The 24,972-nt window shown below is 41.6% G+C and overlaps 1 protein-coding gene across 1 annotated transcript in view; it reads left to right on the top strand.

Annotated features, from left to right (window-relative positions):
* Positions 1–24,972, top strand: part of ARID4B (AT-rich interaction domain 4B) — a 2,517,944-nt gene that overhangs the window by 700,723 nt on the left and 1,792,249 nt on the right. The window contains exon 5 of the mRNA XM_044058160.1: positions 11,137–11,216. Within this exon, the coding sequence (XP_043914095.1) occupies positions 11,137–11,216 (80 nt within the window). The remainder of the gene's footprint in view (positions 1–11,136; positions 11,217–24,972) is intronic.

Here is a 24,972-nt window from a genome sequence, read left to right on the forward strand (position 1 = left end):
AGATGCCATGTTGGTGGCGGCCGCCTCCAAAAGGGAACTGGCCCAGGAGAGTTCCCTGGTCCATCCTCCAGACAAGGACTCTCGGACGATGGACCGTCTGGGGAAGTGGGTGTTCGCTTCAGCCACCATTTCTGTGAGGTCGCTGAATTGTATGGCACACGTGATACGGCTTCAGCGGGATCTTATCAAAGAATACACTGGGTCGCCCCCAGAGTCCATGTCGGTGGAGGACAAGAAAGTGTAGTCTACCCGAATGACCACTCTCAAATCTATCTCCAGTACATCTATGCGGTTACTATCCCATGCCACGGAAGTAGCCGCTAGAGCTAGCGGAGCAGGCGTCGTCCTACGGCGACAGGCGTGGTTCCGTCATTGTGATTTCACGGAACCCTTTAAGGCGTCATTCGCAAATGCCCCGTTTGATGGTTCTGCCCTTTTTGGCAAGACCGTACATGACACACTGGTCCAGAGCGAGAAAGACGGGAAGACGTCTGCTGTCGGAGTCCGCTTCTCTGCTCCCCAGAGGTCCTTCTCCAGGAACCAAAAGGGACAGAAGAAGATGTGGTTCCGGAAGTCTCAACACTCCCATTTTGCTCCGGACCCCTCGTCCTTCAGAGGCAGAGGAGGACAGGGTGGATGCCGCCCTAGAGGCAGAGGGGCCCCGAAGAACTTTGGGTCCAGAGAACCTTTCTCTGATCAGCCCACGCAGAAACCCTGAAGGGTTACCCTACTGCTCCACTCTGGAGGCAGTCGGGGGGTGTTTCTCGAGGCACCTGGCAGCTTGGGAGTCCATTACAACAGATCGCTGGGTGCTTCAGATCATATCCAGAGGCTACAAGATCCCCTTTCTCAATCCCCCTCTCAGTTCCCGATGCCTCCACGATGTCCCACCCAATCAAAGGGAGGCGGCAGCCGAGGAAATACTCCGGCTGCTAGAAAAAAGAGCAATCCAGCACGTACCCCCAGACCAGTCCGGATCAGGCTTTTACTCCAGGTTCTTCTTGGTGCCAAAAAAGACGGGGGACCTAAGACCAATCCTCGACCTGTCCTTCCTAAACCTGTCAGGAGCCAAAGAAAAGTTCCAGATGGTCACCCTTCAATCCATTCTTCCCCTTCTGCAGGAGAACGACTGGATGTGCTCCATAGATCTCAAGGATGCGTACTACCACATTTTGATGGACAGACAATCCAGGAGGTTTCTCTGCTTCCGGCTGGGAGCCAGCCATTACCAATTCAGGGTCCTTCCCTTTGGTCTCACCACAGCCCCCAGGGTGTTCACCAAAGTGTTAACTGTTGTAGCGGCCCACCTGAGACACCAGGGAATTCAGGTCTTTCCGTACCTGGACGACTGGCTCCTGACCGCCCCCACCAGGCATCTACTATGCACTGCCAGGGATTACTTTCTCCATCTAGCTCCCCGGCTGGGGATCACGCTCAACATCGGGAAATCTTCCTTTCTTCCAACTCAAATCCTAAATTTCATCGGAGCCAGATTGAACACAAACCAGCTTCTAGCCTTCTTGACTCCAGACCGGCTATGAACTCTGAAACTCCATGTACTGGCCCTTCTACAATTCCCAGCTCCCCCTGCAGAATTGGTCCTGAGGGCTCTAGGCTCGATGGCGGCAACCATCAACCTACTACCCATGGCGCGCTTAAACATGAGAGTTCTTCAATGGACTTTGCAAGTCCAGTGGTCCTTCCTACGACATCCCCTGAGGTTCCCCGTTCCTCTCAGCAGGGTGTGCAGGAAAGCCCTCTTATGGTGGCTCCAGTCCCCAGACCTCCAGAAGGGGCGCCCCTTCTCTGTGTTCCCTCCTGTAGCCACGGTGACCACGGATGCCTCTCACCTCGGGTGGGGGGGGGGCACTGCTTGGGCAGGACCGTCCAAGGCACGTGGAACCATTCGGAGATCTCATTGCATATCAATGTCCTAGAGATGAGAGCGGTGCTTTTGGCCTTGCAAGCACTTCAGAGCCTTCTTCCCTTGGGGACAATTGCAATCCAGACAGAAAACATGTCAGTCGTCTGGTATATCAACAAACAAGGGGAAACCAGGTCTTATCCACTTTGTCGGGAGGCCATGAGAGTGTGGGAATGGGCGATGTCCACCAACCGCTTTCTCATAGCGACGCACATTCCGGGACGGTCCAACATCTTGGCAGACAGACTGAGTCGAACCATCCTCTCACCGTACGAGTGGTCTCTGAACCCCAGAGTAGCGAAGCAAACTTCTGCAAATGGGGTCAACCTCGTTGCGATCTTTTTGCCTCTCCTTCGAACGCAAAGTGCAGCGACTACTTTGCTCTAATTCCCCCACCCGGGGAATTCCCCAGAGACGCTCTGGTGCATGTTTGGCCACCCAGTCTACTTTATACTTACCCTCCTCTGCCCCTGATGCTAAAGTTTTTACAGAAAGCCAGATGGTTGGGGAGCAGAATAATCCTCATTGCCCCATTCTGGCCTCGTCAAGCTTGGTTCCCTTATCTATGGTCTCATCTAGTGAATCCCCCATGGATTGTAGATCCCATCCCGGATCTGATCTCTCACCCATCAGGCCTGTCAACCCCGAATCTGGACAACCTCAAGCTCACAGCTTGGTTGATCCAGTTCCAGTGATAGCTAGGACTCCCGGTATCTCGTCCCCTGTCAAGGCTATTCTAGTAGCTGCTCACAAGCCATCTACTAGAAGAATTTATAATAGCAAATGGAAGCGTTTTTCTATTTGGGTGGAGCATCAGAACTTAGATCCCTTTACAGCTCCATTGCTAGCAGTACTAGATTTTCTGTCAGGATTATTCGACCAAGGTGCTAGCTCTTCTACGGTCAAAGTCCAGTTGGCTGCAATCTCTCATTATCATGTTGGCAGTGATCTCGGCCCCTTGACTTCGTCCAAATTATGTAAGGCCTTCCTAAAAGGCACTTTCCTACTAAGACCTCCGGTTAAAGATGCAGTCCCTCCTTGGGATTTAACTCTTGTACTTCAGTCTCTAACAGCTCCTCCCTTTGAGCCTGCAACTTCGGTGGATCTGAAATACTTATCTTGGAAGACAGTTTTTCTTTTTGCCATAACTTCGGCCAGAAGGGTCTTGGAGCTTCAAGCCCTTTGCGCCAAGCCACCGTATTTGATTTTTCACAAAGATAGAGTCTCACTCAGAATCAACCCCTCTTTTCTGCCCAAAATTGCTTCGGAGTCTAATATCAAACAATCTAGTAATTTACCAGTCTTCTTTCCAAATTATCAGAACAAAGGTGAATACAAGTTGCACTCTCTAGACGTACATAGGCAACTAAGATTCTGTTTGCACAGGACAGCTGATCACAGGAAATCAGACCAGCTTTTTGTATCCTTTGCTAAATCCCCTTTGGGAAAACCTGTATCAAAAGTCACATTGTCCAGATGGATTTCCCAATGTATTCTTTTGGCATATGAGAGTTCTGGCCGGCCTGCACCTCAAGGAGTCCATGCCCATTCTACTCGGTCGATTTCTACCTCTGCTGCTTTTCGATCTAGGGTGTCGTTGGATGACATTTGTTCAGCAGCCACTTGGGCTTCATCTCATACATTTATAAACCATTACAAGTTGGATATTGTTTCCAAAGGGAGAGCATCCTTTGGCTTTGCAGTGCTCCAGAACATCCTTCCATGAGGACCTCCCAAGAATCAGGTAGCTGGGGACTCTGTCCCATAGGTTGATGGACAAATGAAGTTAACTACTTAAGATTAAGAAGTTATGTACTCACCATAACATTCTATCTGAGTAGGTAAACTTAATTTGTCAGCAACCGTCCCTCCCTCCGTCCCCCTAACCTATATGGATGTTCAAAGGACTCCTGCTTTCATGGCGGATTGTCTCTAGGTTAGAGTATGGAGGTGGTTCTTGGTATCGTATGGTTTATGGATAAGCAAACTCGATCTGAGGTCAGGAAGGGATAGCAGGGGATTATGGATAAGGGGAGGAGCTTGGAGCTCGGATCTTAGCTGTTGGAAGCTGCCGGCTTGGATCCGATAACCCATAGGTTGCTGACAAATGAAGTTTACCTACTCAGATGGAATGTTATGGTGAGTACATAACTTCTTATTCCATCCAGTCAGAGGGCAAACAGCATCAAAAAGCTGCTAGAAACAAGAGTCGTCTAAGAAGTTTCCCCAAACCAGAGAGGGACTAGAACTTAATAAGAATTCTACTTAGTTCCAAAAAAGACAGTGAACTTGAGAGCAATTCTGGATCTCAGCAAGTTAAACCAGTTTGTTCAGTATAAAAAGTTTTGAATGGTCATGGTTCAGTCCATTTTGCTTTTGCTGCAAAAGGACAATTGTATGTGCTTGATAGATCTTCAGGATGCATGCCATCACATCAAAATGAACAGGTGCTCCAAGAGACAGCTATGCTTCCATCTGGGAGCCAGTCATTACCAGTTTGGAGCACTGCCCTTTGCTGTCACCACAGCCCCCAAAGTGTTCAGCAAATGCATGGCAGTGGTAGCAGCTCACTTGAGACTACTGGGATTCTAGGTGTTTCCATACTAGATGACTGACTCCTTACTGCCCCAACCAGGCATTGACTACTACAGGCAAGAGACTACTCGCTTCAGTTGCGTTTTCATGTAGGAGTAACAGTCAGTTACAACAAATCTCAGCTCACCCCAACACAGTGCCTGGAGTTCATAGGCACTCATTTGGATGCAGTCAGATTGTCTCTCTTCCCTCCACTCAAGTAAACACATTGCAGTCCCAAGTAAAGAAAGTGATCCAGAATTCATCTGTTTAGCCAAACTGATACTACAGTCTTTGGGTTCCATGGTAACAGCTATCACCCTTGTTCCATTGGCTAGGTTCCATATGAGAATCTTTCAGTGGAGTCTGTTGACTCAGTGGTCCATTCTCCAACATCCATTATCCATTTCCATCATGATCACTGAGCGTTCAAAAGATATCTTCTGTGGTAGATTCATTCAAACCAAATGAACCATCCCTTTGTTCTTCCCCTACTCAAGGCCACAGTGACCGTGAATGCCTCCCAACTTGGGTGTGGGGACACTATTTAGGAAGGACAGTCGAAGTTATGTTGTCCCTCGCAGCGGCCTAGATGCATATCATTGTCCTGGAGATTTGAGCTGTACTTCTAATGTTGCAAGCCTTTCAAGACATTCTTTCATCCAAAACAATTTCAGTACAGACGGACAGTATGTTGGTAGTCCGGTACATCAACAAACAAGGGGGAACCAGGTCTTACCCTCTTGGTTGAGAAGCTATGTATGACAATGGGTGATCTCTTCCTGTCGCTTTCTAATAACAATGATCATTCTGGGAAAATTCATTGTGATTGCAGATAAACTAAGCAGGTCCATTCTGATGCCTCATGAGTGGTCTTTCAACCTCAATGTGGCGGAGAGAATTTCCCATCAGTGGGGCCAGGCATGCTATGATCTATTTGCCCCTCCCCTCAACAAACAAGTCCAGCAGGTTTTTTTGCTGTGATCCCTGCATTGAGGAAGTCACTGACAGATGCTTTATTTTATGACTGGCCCTCCAGTCTCCTTCATGCTTTTCCACTCTTGCCACTAATTCCAAGTTTCTACAGAAAGCAGTGTGGTTGAAGAGCACAGTTATCCTCATTGCACTTTTTTGTTTTTGTCAGATTTGGTTCCCATTCCTCTGGCCTCATCTTTTACATCCACCCTGTATTCTGGATCCAAGTCCTAATGTCTCACCCAACAGGCATGAGTCATCTGGACATGACAGGCCTCAAGTTGCCTACATGATTTCTCCAGTTCAACTAATTGCTAGACAAACTAGGCTCTCATTCCGGGTCCGTCACATTTTGTTGCCTTCTCATAAGGGTCCTACTAGAAAGACTTGCAAGAGTAAATGGAAGAGTTTTGTCTTTTGAGCCCTTAGGAAAGATTTTGACTTTTTTTTTCAGCACTTGTGCTGCCGATCCTTGAATTTGTAGCTTCAGTCTTCAATGAAGGAGCTAGTTTCTCAACTATTAGAGTGCAATTGCCTGCCATTTCTAATTTCCACCTGGGCAAAAATAGCTCTACTTTAGCTTATTCTAAGATATTCAAGGCATTTCAAGGGAGCCTTTTTGCTTAGACCTCTGTCAAAAGATCCTGCTCTTCCTTGGGATTTAAAAATAATGCTTCAGGCCTTAACTCAGTCGCCCTTTGAACCTTCAGCCAAAGCAGACCTTACATTTTTATCTTGAAAGACATTTTTCTAGTTGCTGTTACATCAGTTAGAAGAGTATCTGAACTCCAGGCTCTATCCTCAAAGCTTCTTTACTGGACTTTTCACAAACCTAGCTTCTGAGTCATATATAAACCAGGTCATTATTAATCTTTCAGCTTGCTTTCTCTATGTTTTCAAACAAAGAGGAGTATATGTTACAGTTTTTGGATTTACAACATTGTTTTTACTTTCATAGAACCAAAGACTTTAGGAAGTCTGACGAGTTATCTGTTCCCTTTTCTTCAACAAATTAGGCAAACCAGTATCTAAAGTGATTGACTGTATGTATAACCTTTGTCTGTGGTTAATTAGGATTATCTTTACCAAAACCTCTTGGAGACCATTCCAGAAGGTCTGGTGGTTTCTCCAGCTGTTTGGTCCAGAGCCTCTTTAGTTGATATTTGTATAGCTGTAACATGGGCTAATCCTCTCACTTTCATTGCTCATTACAAGTTGAATTTAATTTCCAGGAACAGAACAGCATTTGGCTCAGCAGTGTTCCAGAATATCCTTCCATAAATGCCTCCTAAGGTTATAATAGCTGAGGATTCTGTCCCATCACTTGAGTAACTAATGAAAATGACATCAGATAAAAAAAAGTTTTGTACTCACTATAATGTTCCATCTGTGTTGTCCATTTGCATTCTTCCTCAACTTTCCGTCCATCTACCCTCTCCTTTTGCTTTTGGAGAGATCTAAGAGTTGTACTGGAACCTGTGTTTCTTGTTTGAGCTCTGCATCTCTTTTCTTTTCTACCTTTAGTAATTTCTGTAATAGGTTGCCTTTTATATCTAGGGGGTGGAAACTTGATCTGAGGTATGTTAGGTTGTCAGGACATTAGAGTAAAAGGAGGACCTCGAGAGCTCAAGGATCCAGTGATATGTTGGAAGCAGCCAAGTCGGATCCGAACCCATCAGTTGAAGAAGAATGAAATGGACAACACAGATGGAATGTTATGGTGAGTACATAACTTTTTTTTCTTTTTCTTAAACCAACAGCAAAATTGATGTGCTGAGTTTGTAATCACAAATCTCTTCCCATTTAACTCACTAGGTTCTCCTAGTACTTCCACTGAATCCACACATTTTTTCACTCTTTTTCCTCAATCTGTTAACTTCTCCTTCCAAATGGGCATAGACACCTTGTCTATATACCTCTGATAAATTTTCATTTCCTGTACTTGGATATAAAAGGAAGTATCCATAACTGTCAATCTCCTAGGTCTTAGGCAGCATCAGTATCTTCAAAGCAATTCTTCACTGTATTATTTCCCATATAAAGTTAGCACTCCATTGCCTAAGGCCTTATGCTTCCCTGTTAGCCAGGTAACATGCAAACAAATGGACCAAATACGAAATCACAGAAGTATAAGTGTCTGTAAGACCATGACCCTGTTACCCTTATCCATAATAAGTGCTCTTCAGTTTATAAAATTGTATAATCTTGTCATTATGATTTATAGTGTTGCTGCAAAATAGCTCTGCTGAATCCTTTCCAACCTAATTCTGTTGGTAATTAAGTTTAAAATGGCCCTACAGAAATTTATATTTTGTCAGTAATATCACCATGTAATGTATATTTCAGTGTCACTACTTGTGTTTTAGAGGCATTGGTCTTATAATCAGATGCCCTTGCAGCATATCAGAGTTCCCCAATCCTTTTGGGGTGCAGCTAGAGTCACTAAGATGTCATGCATGAACATTGCTAGTTTCTTCTCTTCCCTTCCCCATTCTTAATCTTCGATATTAGAATTTCTGATCCAGATTGCCACTGATTCCATGTAAACAGCAAACAGCAGGGTTGATAACAGACACTCTTGACTGGTATCCCTGTAGAACTTACCAGGTGCAAACACCCTAGCCATTATTCTGACTCTAGCTACTAATCTGCTAAACTGTGTCTGTCACTCTCTCTCTCTGTAGAGCAATATCTCTGTGTGTCTGTCTGTTTATCTATTTATGTATATGTATGTAAGTTCATATGAGACTGACAGATTCCAGTGGGAACCTTTACTAGAAAAGCTCACCCAGACTCTGCCACAATTTGCAGTAAGGGAAAGGTTAGTTTGTTTTTGCTTTCTTGTATTCTGTATTGCTTTATTGCTTTCTTCTGTTTTGTATATTCTGATTTATTTTCTTTACACTGTGTTTTACTTGTATTCTGCTTTTAACTGCATATTTAAACTAGGAAAGAGACCACAGCTGTGTCTTTTGAGTCACACACAAATTAAGTTTGCCCCACCCTGGTGCTGTTCTCGTTGGCTGCTCTTTGTTAATTTCACCACATATCTCATTCCCTCACCTCTTTCTTTGACTATTGTGAGTAAGCACAAACTATTTAAATGTGTTGGCCATCCCAGTGAGTTCCAAGGAACCAGAATACACAGTGCCCACCCCCTTCCAATCTAATTTGCTATTTTAAAATTAGTGGCTCTCCACTTAGATGGCTAAAGCTCAAGTTGCCCCTCTTTCATATTTAACTGCTTTAGTGTAAACTGCAGCTCCCAGAATATTGACCAATTTTTCCATCTTACCTTTAAAATCTGCAACATCTACTTCAAAGCCACCAATTATTGGAGAGTGCACATTTTGTCTCTCAGTAGTTATCTTGGGATTACTGCTTGTATTTTGCTTCTGGTGAGAGAAGGAGCATAGAGACATTATCCTGGAGACTGCTGCACACTGGAAAGCCTAATAACTGCTTCTTAGGTGCCAGCTTGGAATTTGTGCTTATATTTTGCTCCTGGTGAGAGAAGGAGCAGAGTGCATTGATTCCTGACTGTTTTGGGTTGGGCAATGAGTGTCTGTGTTTCACCACCTTGATTGTTCTGGTTGCTGCTCAAGGCATCTACGAGGAAAAGGCTATAACAAGCCTGTAGACCCTTACATCATCTGTGACATGACTGTGGATCACCAAACAACCTGTGTCCTGCTTCTCATCTTGAGATTGGAGCTGCTGTTTTGCTTTTGGTGAGAGAAGAAGCAAAGAAGCATTGTATTTCAGCAGTGTGATGCTGTAGTGAGACCAGCACTAGTGTTGGCCAGGCAGTAGCTATTCAGGCAACTCCCCTCTTTTCATCATTTTTGACAAGCTAATTCTTTGTTTTCAGTAAGTACTGCTTGATTTGCTGCTGTCTAACCCAACTATTTAATGTTCTGTGTGGCTGTTCTTCCCCTTAAGGATCTGCATCCAGAATCTAATTATAGGTACTTTAAAAGCTTTGGTACTCCAGAAGGCTCAAGTCAAGTCTGCTGTCCGACCTGTGACCCAGAAGGTAACACGACTAATAAGAAACCGAATACAAAGGATTAGTCCAGATAAAATCGGTTTATCTAGCAGATGTAGAAGACTCTTGTCTCTGATACCTTCCTTGTGGGAGGAATAAAGACCCCTTGTTGGAAGTTTCAAGTAGTTTATTCAGTGAAGTAGGTAGATGAATGAGTGTTATTTTCTTCTGTTTTGATTTATTTCCCTATTTTCTTAACAGTTATTTATTTAAACACTTGATGCGTTATAATTGGATCATTAGTTTTTTTTAGAACATATTAGAAAAAGAACACTTGGACCTGCTGTAGTGGTGCTGCGGTAGCGTTGTCGCCTCACAGCAAGACATTGTCCCGTTCAATTCTCAGCTAGAGCGCCTTCTTTGTGGAGGCATACGTGAATGGGCATGCCTTCGTTGAAGGTTGTGCATCAGGGCTGGTAACTCGGCACGTAAAAATCCTGTACCAAACATTAGCGGACCGGAGTTCCGCTGTGGTGACCCCTAACCGGGATAAGCCGAAAGACACAACAACAACATTAGAAAAAGAACACTCATCCATCTTCCTAAATTAACTGAATAAAGTACTTGAAATTTCAACAAGGCATCTTTATTCCTCCCACAGAGAGGGTATCAGAGAGTCTCCTACATCTGCTAGCTAAAGTGATTTTATCTCGACGAATCCTTCATACTCTGTTACTTTAAAAGCTTTGGGAATCTTCTCATATGTAAGCAATAATGCAGCAGTGATCACACAAAGGACTTAGTACAGTTGTGCAAAAACTTAATATAACAGTAGATGTCCTAATAGGTCACTGCTGCAATATTTTCCTTGTTCTCATTTATATTTTTATTGGTGGAGATGGGCTGAATTCCTTTTTTCCTTACTTTTTGCTGTAATGTTTGTTTCCATTCGCTCTCTCTATTTTCTTTGTCCTGAGGAACTTTGCACCCCTAGTTCCCTTATGTACCAGCACACATTCTTGAGCATGGGTCATACAGTGGATGTACTGAGCAAGTGGAGGACTCCTATGCTTTAATTTACTAACTGGATACATGATATTCATGACAGGATACTTCCCATATGTAAACAGTACTGCAACAGTGATCCATCCAGCCATCTTCAACCCCTTTTTCCCATTTTGCACATGGGGTCAGGGTGTCACTTCAACAGTGACAGTCAACCTGAGCCAAGGTTTACACTGCCGGGTGGCTAGCCTTGCCGTGGTAGTTCATCCCTACCACTCAGTCGCACACACACTCTTAGCTACGGCCAGTTAAGATTGTCTAATCCACCTACTGCATGTCTTTGGAATGTGGGAGGAAATCAGAGCACCCAGAACAGTGATCAATTCATGTGGTAAGTTCTTTCACAACTGTACTTTCTCACTGTTAGAGTGAGATTGCATTAAAGACTGGCAAGTGTGGCACAGGGAACCACACATAAAAAGGCGGGGTGGTCTTTGAAATAATTTCAGAGTTATACTGAATTTTTTCTCAGTTTACTCATAGAGATACTTCAGAGTCTTCAGTTTTGATTTATTTCCTTGTTTTCTAAATAATTATTTAGCTAACGCTTGATAGTTTTTTTAATTGGATCACAAGTTTTTTAGTCTTCTTTTTTTCTCTGCTTTTGAAGGTAATCTGTTCGGACTGCAATGATGAGATTGTAGTGAAAAGGGACAGTGTTCTGGTTCGGTCCTTCAAGGATGGAAAATTGTAAGTTACTCACTTTATGTAGACTTTAGAATTATCAAAACATTTTGTTTTGTGAAAATGCATATTTTTTGAAAGCATTCATTTTCAAGCAAGAATCTTTCTAAAAATAATATTTTCGGTAAACAGTGTCACGTTAATCCTTTTCACATATCTATATATATATATATATATATATATATATATATATATATATATTTTTTTTTTTTTTTTTTTTTTTTTTATAAAGTGTCACAATAATTCATTTCATTCCTTTTAGATAAACTTTGACACTAATTTATTGTTAAGTAAGGTCTGTGAAGTCCACATTTATTTTTCAGGTCCACTGTACATTATGCAGTAGAATTTTTAAGGTATTTGACATTTTTTGTTTTGCGTTCATGTTTACTTTTTATTGTCTGGTTCATAGGTAAGTACTAAGGTAGCTGCCCTTGTGAACCATTTTAAGCCTAGCCCATTTCTCTTTAAAGTTTATAAACAAACCTTGTACTTTGTGAATATGAGATAAACACTTGAACCATTATACCTACTTCCCAACCTGTGGTTCAGCACACATCTCCAAGATTCCATTACTTTTATTCTGCCATTCCTGGTAATCCATCATTTGTAGAGTATATTCATTGGCTGTTATGCTTTGTTAATTCACTTAACTTTGAAGGACAAGAATGCCCACATGACTTTGAATTCAGCCTTCTCTTCTTGTTTTTCTTTTTTTGCACTATTTGCCTGTGCTATCTGTAGATCATCAGCCCCAGCCCCTTAGACCAGTCAGCCCATTTGTTCCTCATGAAGAGGGTGATGGCCAACTGGGAGAAGCAATCATTCAAGCAGCCATCAGAAGTAGTTCAAGGGCTTTCTTTTTTTTTCTGCCTGGCCCTCTTAGCAGTCACCTAGTGAAGGACTGAGGAAAGACATGCACTGGGCTTATAGCAGAAGGCATTCCCTCTTCAGGCAGACGCTGGCATTTGTACCTGAAAACTTGTTAGCTTGCAGTCTAAGTATCCATTTCAATTCTAAACTTTCCAGTTATTCAAATCACTACCCCTAGGATTAGCCTTTACACATTGTAAAACCCTAAAAGAAAATTTGTGTCCTGGATGCTCATTAATATGCTTAACCAAAGCATTCTTCATATTGGATACTTTAATATCATGTAGGTGTCTTAAGAGTCTGTCCTTTAATTCCGTCACCATTTTTCCCACATAGAAACTAGTGCATGCAGTGCATGTAGCTAAATAAACAACATTTAAGCTTTGACAATCAGAATAAAACCTAGGTTTAAAAATAAAATCAAATGCAGGATGTTGAAACTATTGTTCTTTCGTAATAACTGAATATGCTTTGCACCTAGAGCAAGGGACGGTGTCTAGTCTCTGTGAAATATTTCTTTGTAAATGTAGCCTAGAGTCACAGAGCAATTGCTTCAAATTCTTGGAATTTCTAAAACCAAACCTTGGTTTGTGACCTAAAATTTCTGCAGTCCTGGAATCTGTGATTAACAAGTTCCAGTTTTTACCTGTGTCACATATTAGCTTGATGTCATGTGTAAATTTAGTAAAAAATCTCAAGCCACACTGTGTATAGGACTTTCTCTCATGTCCCTTATACACATAGCCTCAGCCACTATAGTAAAATGGTTTGGCTGTAGTGTCCCTATTATTCAGAACCTGTTTACTAATATTTTCTATATTTTTTTATGTTACAGCTTCTGGCTTGAAACTGATCAGAGAGTAACTCCATATTCTTAGTACAGTCATCATTTAGAGTACACAGTCTAGATAACTCTAGTGAATTGACCTTTGATAACATTAGAAAATATAAATCTGGGATGCATGCTTTCATATGCTACAAGATTGTTCTTCCAACAAGCTTTCCTATATATCGTAGTATCAGTGCTGCCAGATGCACAACTTAACATCAAGAAAATCATTTTTCACAATCACATATCACAAAATTGTGCATTCCTGAGCCTGCTTTACTATTTTTGTCTTTCAAAGAAGTTGACTAGATTCGTTAGACATGATCGACCCTTAACAATGCCAAACTGCTGGGGTCAGCCTTATAAGTTTTTATTATCATTGTTAGGTCTGTTGTGATACATTTCATGGCTTTACTTATTAGACTAGTTGAGGTAATGTGTCTGTAATTTCCTGAGTCAGTGGTGAGTCTTGCTTTGTGAAGTGGCATCACTACAGCTGTTTGCCGTACGTCATGGAAAACACCAGTGGTTAAGCTCAGGCTGAGTGGCTGTAGGAGTGGATTCACTAGGATATATTTTATACAGTTTATCAGGCAATTGAATATATTATGCCCCCATGTTGATGTATTTTTCATTTTGGTGAGTACCTTTGTCAAATGTGCTTTGGTTATGGTGGGTGATTCTGTGGCATATGTGGGCTTTGTATAGTTGTTTTGGGAGTTTCTAGTATGTTGACTATCCCTAGTAAATCCAAGTAGGCAGTGTAATTTTCAGTAAATGCAGAGCAATAACCACCAAGGCATAAATAAAATAAAATAAATGAATATAAATGTGAAAATGATATCTATGACAGATTACTGTGCCAGTGACATTTAGCTGGTAAGAGGAGCTTATCTTTGGCTGAACGACAGACATTGGTTGCATTGCAAAATAACAAAGACATTGTAATATGTCCCTCTGACAAGGGTGAGCCGATTGTTATTTTGGACTCTGAATATTATTTTGAGAGTATGGCCTTAATGCTATTTGACCATACGACTTAACGTGTTGTTGAGACAGATATAGTTAATGCAATGAAAGAACAGATCATGAATGACTTGCCGGAGAGCTTATACATGGGTTTGCTTAGTAAACAGCTGTTTGAGTTTTTTATTGTGTCTGAACCTTTCAACGAAGCCACCATTCAGACCGATAGTTGTGGGAGCAGGGTGGCTAACTTAACCAATTTCAGTGTATCTGGATGGGGTACTTAGAGATGTTCTCAATGAATGTCCAACTGTGTTAAAAGACACTGAACATTTTCTGCATGACTTGTATATGATGTGTCATGATTCAGTTAAGGCTAATTTGTTAGTCACACTTTGTCATTTCTCTTTTCACATGCATTCCCATTGTTGAGTGGATTAGCATGATGAGGAGTTATCTTAACTAGGTATGGTAAAATTTCTACACAATAGATAGATTTTCTTTGTATGGTATTGGAAATAGTACTTGAACACAATATTTTTATGTTTCGAAGTCTATGTTATTGGCAAATTGCTGAGGTAACGATGGGCACCAGTTGTGCCAATTCCTACGCTAATTTAGTAATGGCAGAGTGGGAACATCATTGTATCCTAGGCTTGAACAATCCTCATATTGGTTTTTATCAGTGTTTCGTTGATTACCTCTTCCTTGAATGGGAAGGGTAGGAATATGAGTTGTTGGAATTTGTTGATCGTTTGAACACTACTAGTACTTCCTTGCGGTTTACTATGAAGAAATCTACTAGTTCTATTGATTTTTTTAGATGTTACTGTTTAAAAAGGGGGACTCGCTGTCTACTAAAATGCATAGGAAGGAATGCTACTGCCCAGCGTTTTTACATCGGGAGAGTATGTATCCAGAGGATACGTTTAATAGCATAGTAAAGGGACACGCCTTTAGAATATCATGACCGTCATGTGAAGAAAATGATTTTGTTTCAGGCCTAGAGAAACTTTCATATGAATTTGAAGGGAGAGGGTAGAGCTAAACCCTATTTCAGTAACCAGTCTAGAAATAGGATATTAAAATCTCCTACATTGAGTCAAGTCCCTATGATTTTGTCATATACTCAGGACATTAATAGGATTCAAGAAATAGTTAGAAAAAATGGCCAGTTTTGTTAACAGATGAAGGTACTTCTGAATTAGTCGGGTCTAGACCTAGATTCATCTACAAAAATAGGATGAATCTAAAACAGTATTTGTTATCCTAATGTTTCTAGATTTGATCCAGGAATGTTGACTGACACTCATAAATGTGGCCATTGTGCTCAATGTGAATATATAGATCAAGCGAGATATTTCAAACATCCAGGTACAGGACGTCTGTGGGAATTAAGAGCCCCTGCTAGCTGTGACACTAAAAACGTGGTGTATGTTGCACATTGTGTAATTTGTTTTAAATTTTATATAGGGAAGACAAATCATCATCTTAGAGAGCATGTCAGGGACCACATCTTTTGTACTAGAAGGGGACTTGAACACAGTGCTCTAGCTAAGCACACACTGAAAAATGGGGAACAACATACATTTCTTTTTCAGGTCTTATGTGCATTGAGTGAGAGTGTTAGGCAAGGTGACTTAGTTAATATAATTGAGACAGTGGAGCTCCAATGGATCCTAAGACTTGGGGCACATAGAGGCTATGGGTTGAATGACAGTGTTCCCCTTAAGCCTGTATTGAAGTCTAGAAGAGCCAATAAATTTAAACATTAATAACACTCTTTATTTACATTTTATGATTTGGATTAGTACATGAAATATTGTATAGATTTTTTTATACTAGATTTAAATGCTTGTCTCTTTAAATTGTGCCTATTTTTTTGATGTATTATATTTTGGAGGGCTTTTTCACAGTTGTGATTGGTCCACTGATTTTTAAATGAGTATTTAATGTGTTTGTTGTTTTAATTCTTGGTCTGATGAAGCAATATTAATTATTGTGAAAGCGCTTACCTTTTAATAAATTGTCTATCCGCTTTACCGGAGTTTATATTCATTTATTTTTTTTTCTTTTTGCCTTGGTGGTTATTGTGTTTCCGTGTGTTTTCCCCATATTTGGGTTTTTTTATTGGTTTTAAATGCAGAGCAATGTTGAATGTTATTCCTTAGTTTTCTAATGTAACTAAAGAAAGGTTTGTAATTTCCTTTAGCTTCTGGTGCTAGTCTAAGTTCAAGAGATATCTTTGTATTTAGTAAGCTGTTTTTTGATAGCTTTTAATGTTGATCTTGATTTGATTTTTTTTTTTGTTATACAGTTTAAGAAGGTTTTTTTTTTTTTTTCTTTAATGTATTTTTGTACATGCATGTGGACCACCAGGCTGGTCTACTTTCAAACTTCCCATTTTGTTTGGATGTAGCAATGACTGCCAAATCAAAGCATTTGTCCAGGTGCATATGAATTGTTTGAGTTGGCTAACTGCTATGTCAGTATCTTGGGTAATACATTTAATCTTGAATTTTGAGACTGCATTGTATAACTGTAGACAGTTTATTCTTTTGAAGTCTCTGAACTTTGTAATGTTTATAGCTAATTGTTTGGAGGTTTTAAAGGAAAGTGTTACCCGTTTGTGATTGGATTTAACTGGAGAGGGAAGAATCAGGGGGATAGTTGACACTGATGCAATGCAGATAAGGACCAGGTCAAGAATATTTTGTCTAGTGGGTTTCTTGACTCTCTGGTCTAGAGAGTTTGATCTGAAGATGTCACTCTTCATTTTAACCTTGACCAGTGGGTTCGGTTTCAAGCATTGTAACCATCTAGGCCATTTCCACAGCTTGCACAGACCAAACACTCTTCAGCCCTACCCATAATGCATCTCTCCTAGTTACCTTATGTCTTGTTTTCCACTTTTCTGGACAGACACATTTGCCTTTGTTCTCGAGCTAGGTCAGTTTATTTACTGTTCTTTACTTATTTTTAATACAGAGTCTAGTCTAGCTTACTACTTCTCTTTTTTTCCCTACCCTTTTGTTTGTGTAATTCATTGTTACCTTTGCTGGAATTTTCTTCCCTTTTCTATACACTTTGTGTACTACTTTTCTACCATTTTTGGTAGATTATTTTTACCCCTTCCATACACTTCGGTGTACTCTCCCTGTCTTTCTCGATGGCCTTAAAAAAAATGATCTTGTTTTAGTTCGCCTTTGAATCTTGAATTCTGGCTCTAATTGCTCCAGCACTTTGTTGTGTGTGTGTGGGTGGGCGCGTGTGGTGAGAGTGTTTTTCTTACTAAGATGGCTGACAAACCTAAGGGCCCCTCTGGCTTTAAAAAATGTCAACAGTGTAGCCACAATTCCTTCTTCAGAAACGCGTGCTTTGTGTGTTTGCTATTTGGGACCACATCACCTGTAGGAAGATTGCATTATTTGTCATGGCTTCAGTCACTCGGCCTTAGTAGAGAGAAAAAAATAAGCTGGTATTAAAAAGTTTAATTCCTACTGCCTTCAGTGAGGCCACCATATCTGCTGAAAAAGTAGGACTGATATTTTGTTGCCTTCCTACACTTCTCCTTCCTTTGGGAAGGCCACAAAAAAGAAGCATGTGTATGCCATCTTCTCCAGTGGCGACTGTTAAAAACGTGAAATCACTGGTCCCAGAAAGTTCCTCTGCTTCACCAAATATTGATACTGTGGTGTCTGCACTAACACCTTCCACTGCACCTAAACCTTCGACACAGAGGGCTTTGGCACAGAATCAAACTGATGGCTGAGTTCCACAGATCCAGGCACTGACCACTGTTTCGTTACTGACTGGTTCAGCGGCGAGTATTTCTACTTGGCAAACACCTAGATGTCAATATTCCCCATCTATCAATCCCTTTGCTGGAGAATTACAAGAGGTCTTTTTATGTAGATACAAGTCTCCTTCTTTGTTTTCTGTCTGTTCCACCAAAAGCCTCACAGAGACTGATGTGGAGAGACTGGTGTAGAAGATTTTATGGGCAAGAAGAATTTCAGGTGCTCCCTTGGCTCCAGCTCCTTTGGCTGCTGAAAATTCTTTTACCCCATTGACGACTACTCCTGTAACCTTCTCTGAGGCCTTGGAGATTTCCAACAGTCACTGTTACGTTGGCACCGATTCAAGCTCTGAGTTCTTTGCCTCTGTTGGATCTGGAGACCTCCTGAGTCCGTAGCTACCTTGTCAGCCCCGAGGGGCAGGAGTCAACTCCTCTTTTCTGGAGCCATCCCTGTGCCTTGGGTTTTCGGCTAAGGTTAGCTTGGCACTGGCTTCTGTCTTCGGGGCGGTCTCATCACAGTGGGGAATGACAGTGGTTCTAAGGCAGTATGTCTCGGTTCTGGGCTCCCTTGCTTCTTTGGTGGGGTTAGCCTTTGATGCTATGGAGAGAGCATTGACTGCCTTAGCCACTCAGTTGACCTGTTCTTCCTTGAAGCATGTTCCTTCCTCTAGTCCAGTTCTTCAGTCAGTCCCTCCACTATAGCAGCAAGTGCTAAAACCTCAGGAGACTCAGATTCAGATTCTGTCTTCTTCAGATACCTCTCCAAATCATCCCCCTGAGGAGGTCCCTCTGATGAAAAAGTGCAAGAGGAAGCACTTAGATTCCCCACAGGAATCCATCATGGAAGATCCTGATTTTGATGAAGAGGAAGGGTATCCTAGATATCCTCCTGATGATGTCTCCTTTGGAGACTTCCTGGAAATTTTGAAACAGAGGTGATTGGAAGTCCCAAAACCCTACCATGGAAGAGTCAGTGTACCTGCAGGCTTTTTGCACTTGCCCATCTACCTCTTGGGTGACTCCGCCGACTAGTGAACTTATCAAGTTGATTGCTCAGCGGGCATGGAAGGCACCTGACTCCATTGAGCCTATTCCCAGGAGACCAGATACAATTTTATCCCCTCCGGAAGATAGATAATTTTGGGCAAAGGGTCTAGCAGTAGTTGACATGATCTTAGTGGCGGCCATGAAAAAGGAACTAGCTGAGTTAAGTTCCTCTATCCATCCACCCAACAGAGAGTCCCAGACGATGACTGATTTTTACTTCATCGATCTTTGCATTACTGTCTTTGAATTTTCTGGCACATTTCATCATGCTTCAAAGGGTTCTGATCAAGGAGCTCTCTGGTACCCTGGCAGGAGTGCTCTCTGATGAGGTACAAGACGAAATTGCCTCTCTGCTATCATGGTGTATGTGTCTAATTCGTCCATGAGGCTCATTGCACATGCAGCTGAAGGGACTACCAGAGCAGCGGGTTCAAGCATAGCCATAAGGAGATCCACTTGGATGCGACTTTGTGACTTTCTGAAGCCATTTAAGTCTTTATTTGTCCATGCACCCTTTAACGGATTGTCCTTATTTGACCCAAAGTTTAGAGAAACATTATCCAGGTGTGAGAAAGATGGAAAGACCCTTTCTGCTGTGGGGGTATGTTTTTCTCCTCCTCAAACACCTTTTTCAAGGAATCAGAGAGTGGGTGGAATAATGTGGTTCAAAAAATCCAGAGGGCCATTTCAAGACATACATGGTGAAAGTTCCCCCATGGGCAGAGGGGGGAACTTTAATGGAAGACACCACCCACGTGGCAGAGGTGGCCCACAAAATCAGGGTTTCAGTGATTCCTTTTCCCGGAAACCCTATCAGCATTCCTGAATGGAGGCCAGATTGCCTTCCTCTGGAGGCCGTTGGGGGGGTGCTTATCCCTGCACCTAAACACCTGGCTAGAAATTACATCAGATACTTGGATGCTGAGGATTATATCAAGAGGCTATGTCATACCCTTTTCTCTTCCCCCTCTTTTTACCAGAAGAATCCCTGCTGTTCCCTCTAGTCAGAGGGAACCAGCAGTCCTAGAGATGCAAAGACTGCTAGGAAAAAAAAGAGTCATCAAGAAAACCAAACAGATCAGTTAGAGTCTGGAACTTACTCAAGATTCTTTTTTGTGCCAAAAAAGACAGGGGACTGGAGACCAGTTTTGAATCTCATCTTATTGAACAAACCATTCGACAAACAAAATTCTGGATGGTTATGGTACAGTCCATTCTCCCCTTTCTGGAGAAGGATGACTGGATGTACTCAATAGACCTTCAGGATGCATATTACCACATAAAAATAGAAAAATGCTCCAGGAGGTTCCTCTGGCTGAGAGCCAGCCGCTATCAATTCAGGGTTCTACCCTTTGGTCTCACCACAACCCCCAGGGTGTTCACCAAATGCATGGCAGTAGTAGCAACTCACTTGAGACTGCAAGGATTTTGGGTGTTTCCACATTTGGATGACTGGCTCATTACTGCTCCAACCAGATGTCTGTTGATTATAGTGAGATTACGTGCTACAAACTTGTTCCAATCTAGGAATTACAGTGAATTATGAAAAATCTCAACTGACTCCAACTCAAAGCTTAGAGTTTGTAGGAGCAAAACTAAATATAAGAACGTTTGCAGCCTCCCTTCCACCAGTGAGATTACAAAAATCAGGGAATAAGTTTGAAAGATACAACACAACAAGAAAGTACCAGCCTGTCTGGTATTACAATCCCTGGGTTCTGTGGCAGTGGCAATAACTCTAGTTCCCTTGGCAAGATTGCATATGCCAATTCTTCACTGGCTACTTGCAGCTTAACAGTCAGTACTTCACCAGCCTTTGTCGGATCAGATTTTAATTACCACTCTTTGCAGAAAAGATCTAGTTTCATAGTATAGTACTAGGCTATCTGCCCTGGGGCATTTGTAAGCCTAGCCATAGTGATGTGGCTTTTGCCACTCCATGAAATGGTACAAAAATGTACAGAATAAATCTAGAATACTGTGCCTCTGTCTAGTAGTGACACAATGAAGGTCCCCTTATATAATAGAATTAGTTTATTGTGCCCCTGTCTAGCAGTGACCCAGATGTGACCCCTGGGGTAAATTTTCGATCTCCCATCCACTCATCAAGATTTCTCTTGAAGAGAGTCAGTGAGGGGCTCTGCCTAATACGAACTGGGATCCTGTTCCAAAGCATGGGAAGCCTTTGGGTTATGAATCTATCCCTCCAGCATGTCCTATTCATACTTGTGCCAAGGTTTAAGTCTTTAGCTCTCGTGGTCTTGATGGATTTGGATTTTTCGAGGTGGAGCATGTCCATCAAATCCTGATTGGACATGGCCTTGTACGTCAGGCAGAGATCACCCCTGAGCAGGCGGTATGCCACTGAATAGAGCTGAAGTTTCTTAAGTCTGGCGGAATAAGACATATGTTGGAGACCCTTGATCCTTTTGGTGAGGTACTTCTGTGGTCTCTCCAGCTGTTGCAAGTGCCGGTGAATGCTTGGTGAATGGGGTGGGGGGCATTATCTGTACAGGACTGTCCCGGGCAACTTGATTTTCCATCAAGGCCAGTTTGCATATCAACTTCTTAAAAATGACAGCAGTGATTTTAGCATTGCAAGCCTTTCAAACTGTTCTCCTGTAGGGACTATTGCGATCCAAACAGACTACATGTCTGTAGTTTGGTACATCAGCAAACAAGGGGGAACCAAATCTTACCCTCTCTGTCAAAAAGCACTCAGAATGTGGCAGTGGGTGATATCTTCCAAATTGATTACTGATAGCAACACATATTCTGGGGAGATCCAGTGTGATAGCAGACAACTGAGCAGGTCTATTTTTCTATCTCACGAGTGGTCCCTCAATCCAAGAGTGGTTGAAATGATTTTCCACAAGTGGGGCGGCCAGCCTTGCAGCAATCTCTCTGCTTTGCTCCTGAACAAGTGCAGCAACTACTTTGCCCTAATCCCCCCACCTGAGGAATCACCCAAGGATGCTCTTTTTCACACTTGCCCCTCGGACTTCTTGATGCATTTCCCCCATTTCCCTTAATTCCGAAGTTCCTTCAGAAAGTCCTAAGGTTGAAGAGAAGAATAATCCTTGTTGCCCCTTTATTGGCTGTGACAAATGTAGTTCCCCTTTCTCTGGCCTTACCTGATAAAAGCACCTTGGACTCTAGATCCAACTTCAGACCTTCTCTGTCATCCAGAGAACTTGATTCACTGAAACTTCAGAACCTCAAGCTGACAACAGATCAGGTCCAGTTCCATTAATTGATAGGCAAGTTAACCTTCCCTTTCTGGTATGCAGAATTTTACTAGCCTCTGATAAGCCATCCACCCGTAAACTCTATATAAGTAAATGGAAAAAATTTACCTTTTGGTCTCACAAAAGGAATATTGACCCCCCCCTCCCTTTCAGTGCCCATCAAAAGGATTTTAGAATTCTTATCCTCTTTTTGATGCAGGAGCCTGTCCTTCTACTATTAAAATTCATCTGGCAGTGATTTTGAACTTTCATAATGGTTTTGGGGATAATTCCCTAGCTTCTCATAAGTTATGCAGAGCATTTTCGAAAGCAACACTTTTGTTGCAACCCCCTTTTAGGGATCCTATTCCTCCATGGGATCTCACTCTAGTGTTACAGTTTATTCAACCTCCCTTTGAACCTTCTGCCAAATGTGATCTTAAATACTTGTCTTGGAAAACCGTATTCCTTGTAGTAATAACTTCTGCCAGGAGGATTTCAGAATTACAAGCTTTATCTTGCAAGCCTCCATATTTGATTTTTCATAAAGACAGCGTTGCCTTAAATACGAATCCATCCTTTCTTCTTAAGGTAATACAGGACACTAATATCAGGTGATTAATCTTCCAGTATTCTTTCCCAGTTTTTCTAATAATGGAGAATACACCCTTAATTTACTGAATATTCACAGACAGGTTTTTACCTGCACAGAACAAAAGATTTTCAAAAATCAGACCAATTATTTCCTTTTCAAGTACCAAAATTGGAAAAGCAGTCAGCAAAGTAACCTTGGCCAGATGGCTAAAAGATTGTATAACCTTAATTTATGACAAAATTGATTTGCCTAGAATGGTAAAGGCTCACTCTACAAGATCAATGGCTACTACATCAACAGATTTTCAATCTCAAGCTTCTATGGATGACATTTGTGCAGCAGCTACTTGGCCTTTCCCTCATACCTTTATTACTCATTACAAATTGGACCTGGTCTCCAGGGGAAGAGCATCCTTTGGTTCAGTGGTGCTCAGGAATGTCTTTCCTTGAGTCTGCCCAAGATCTAAGGTAGCTAGGGAATCTGTTCCATTGATCAAGGATAAAGTGAAGATTGACAACTTCATATAAAGAAGTTATGTACCCACCATAATGTTACATCTGACTTGTCCATCTTCGTTTATCCTTGACTTCCTTCCTTCCCCCGGCCTTGCTAAAGACATTTGGTGAATGGATAGGGCACATGCCTCCATGTTTGGCTACTTTTATATAGCAGATATGATTTTTATCAGACCTCCTGTCCTTGCGTCTGTTTAGCTGTAGTCTGCAAACTCGATCTAAGGTAACTAGGAGAGATGCATTATGGGTAGGGTTGAAGCTCAAGAGTTTTTGGCCTGCGCGAGCTGTGGAAATGACTGAGACTGTTCAGATGCTCAGAACCGAACCCATCGGTTAAGGACAAATGAAGATGAACAACTTAGATGGAACATTATGGTGAGTACATAACTCCCACCCCTCATTGCTGTCATTCTAAAGCCATCCCTATGACCTGTGCCCTGCTTTTGGGCCTACCAGCACTCCAGTTCACCCCATGTCTAGTGCCTGAATTTACACCAGGGCCAGCAAAGGATTTGAGGGCGTCTTGTGGGTCTGCTGTTATTCTTCTAGGCTGAGGGGGTTATATATGACCTACCCACTTTATCCACCCCTCCCATGTCCTCATTGACACATTTCTGAGGGCATCTCCCCTCTTTGGACTACACCTTCACTTAGGAGAGTCATAGGCAAATGCCTGAATACTTCATCTTATCATAACCCCATCTATATGGGTATTGTTGAACCAACTATTACATGGGTGCATAGTTCACCAGTGTACATTTTGTTTTATCTTCATTTGTCTTGTATTCAAAACAGACTTGAAACTGTCTCATAATGTTCCACTACACCATTTCCTTTCAGTATTTATCAAGTACAAAAGTCTTTTGCAAATTTTCTTGTTTACTACAACAGTTATATCCATGAATTAATGAGTTCCTTATTTTATTTGCTTATGGCTGTAAGCATAGGAGTCCTCTTATCATAATTCCTGTCTATGACCTTTCATATATCTTCCTTATTAACCCTATTATTCTGTCATATAATGTAAATGCTACCATTGCCCTACTCATAAAATCCCATCTTATTCTGTCGGTGGTTTCTCTGCATCAAGACTCACCTACAATTGGTATGTTTTTTTACTTTTCACTTCAGTCTGTATCATTGTTGTTCTACTTGATGGTATGACATGTTTTCGGTCCAACCACACTGATCAATATCTGTGAAATTTGCTAACCTCTTTCCCATTCTGTTAGCCGATAAAAGACCAAAAACACTATGAAATTAGTGGGTGTATATGACTCCTGATTTGAAGAATCTTTACCCTGTTTTGGTAATACACCCACCATTGTTTTCTTAAAGATGTTGGTACTTCTTTACCCCCTTTTAAATACTATTTCAGATAAAGCCTTCCAGATCTTTATCACTCTCTTTCCTCCTGACTTCCAAATTTCCACACTTTCCTGTTGGTTGGTTATACATCAGTGTTTTTATTTCATGTCTTCCTATATTAGCTAGTAATTGTTGAGCCTCCTCACCTTGGCATAACTAAATCTTATAAATATTTCCATTTATGTCTTTTTTATGAGTATTATGCTTGTCATTGGCTACCTAAGTTTGGCATTTCTTTATACTTTCCGTTGCTTAAATTATTGTGCCAAAAGCTTTTTCTTTTCCCTGTAGAGTTATCAAAAGCTTGTTGATTAGCAGCAACCTTTCTAAACTCAGCCATGTTGTTCAACTACTCACTTATTTTTCTCTTAGCACTCTGTAGTTGGTCCTTATCTTGTTCTGTGTAATTCCCGTTTGTGTGGAGTCCTTTAACATTTGTCAACACCTCTGAATAATTCCTATTATTTCTTTCCCATCTTTGTCTTTCTCTGTTATTTCTACCAAGCTGTTAAAGTTCCTTTTAACCCTTCTTACTGAAGTAAT

Source organism: Protopterus annectens, chromosome 16.part0, assembly GCF_019279795.1.
Source record: "Protopterus annectens isolate FY-2018-M chromosome 16.part0, PAN1.0, whole genome shotgun sequence".
NCBI lineage: Eukaryota > Metazoa > Chordata > Ceratodontiformes > Protopteridae > Protopterus > Protopterus annectens.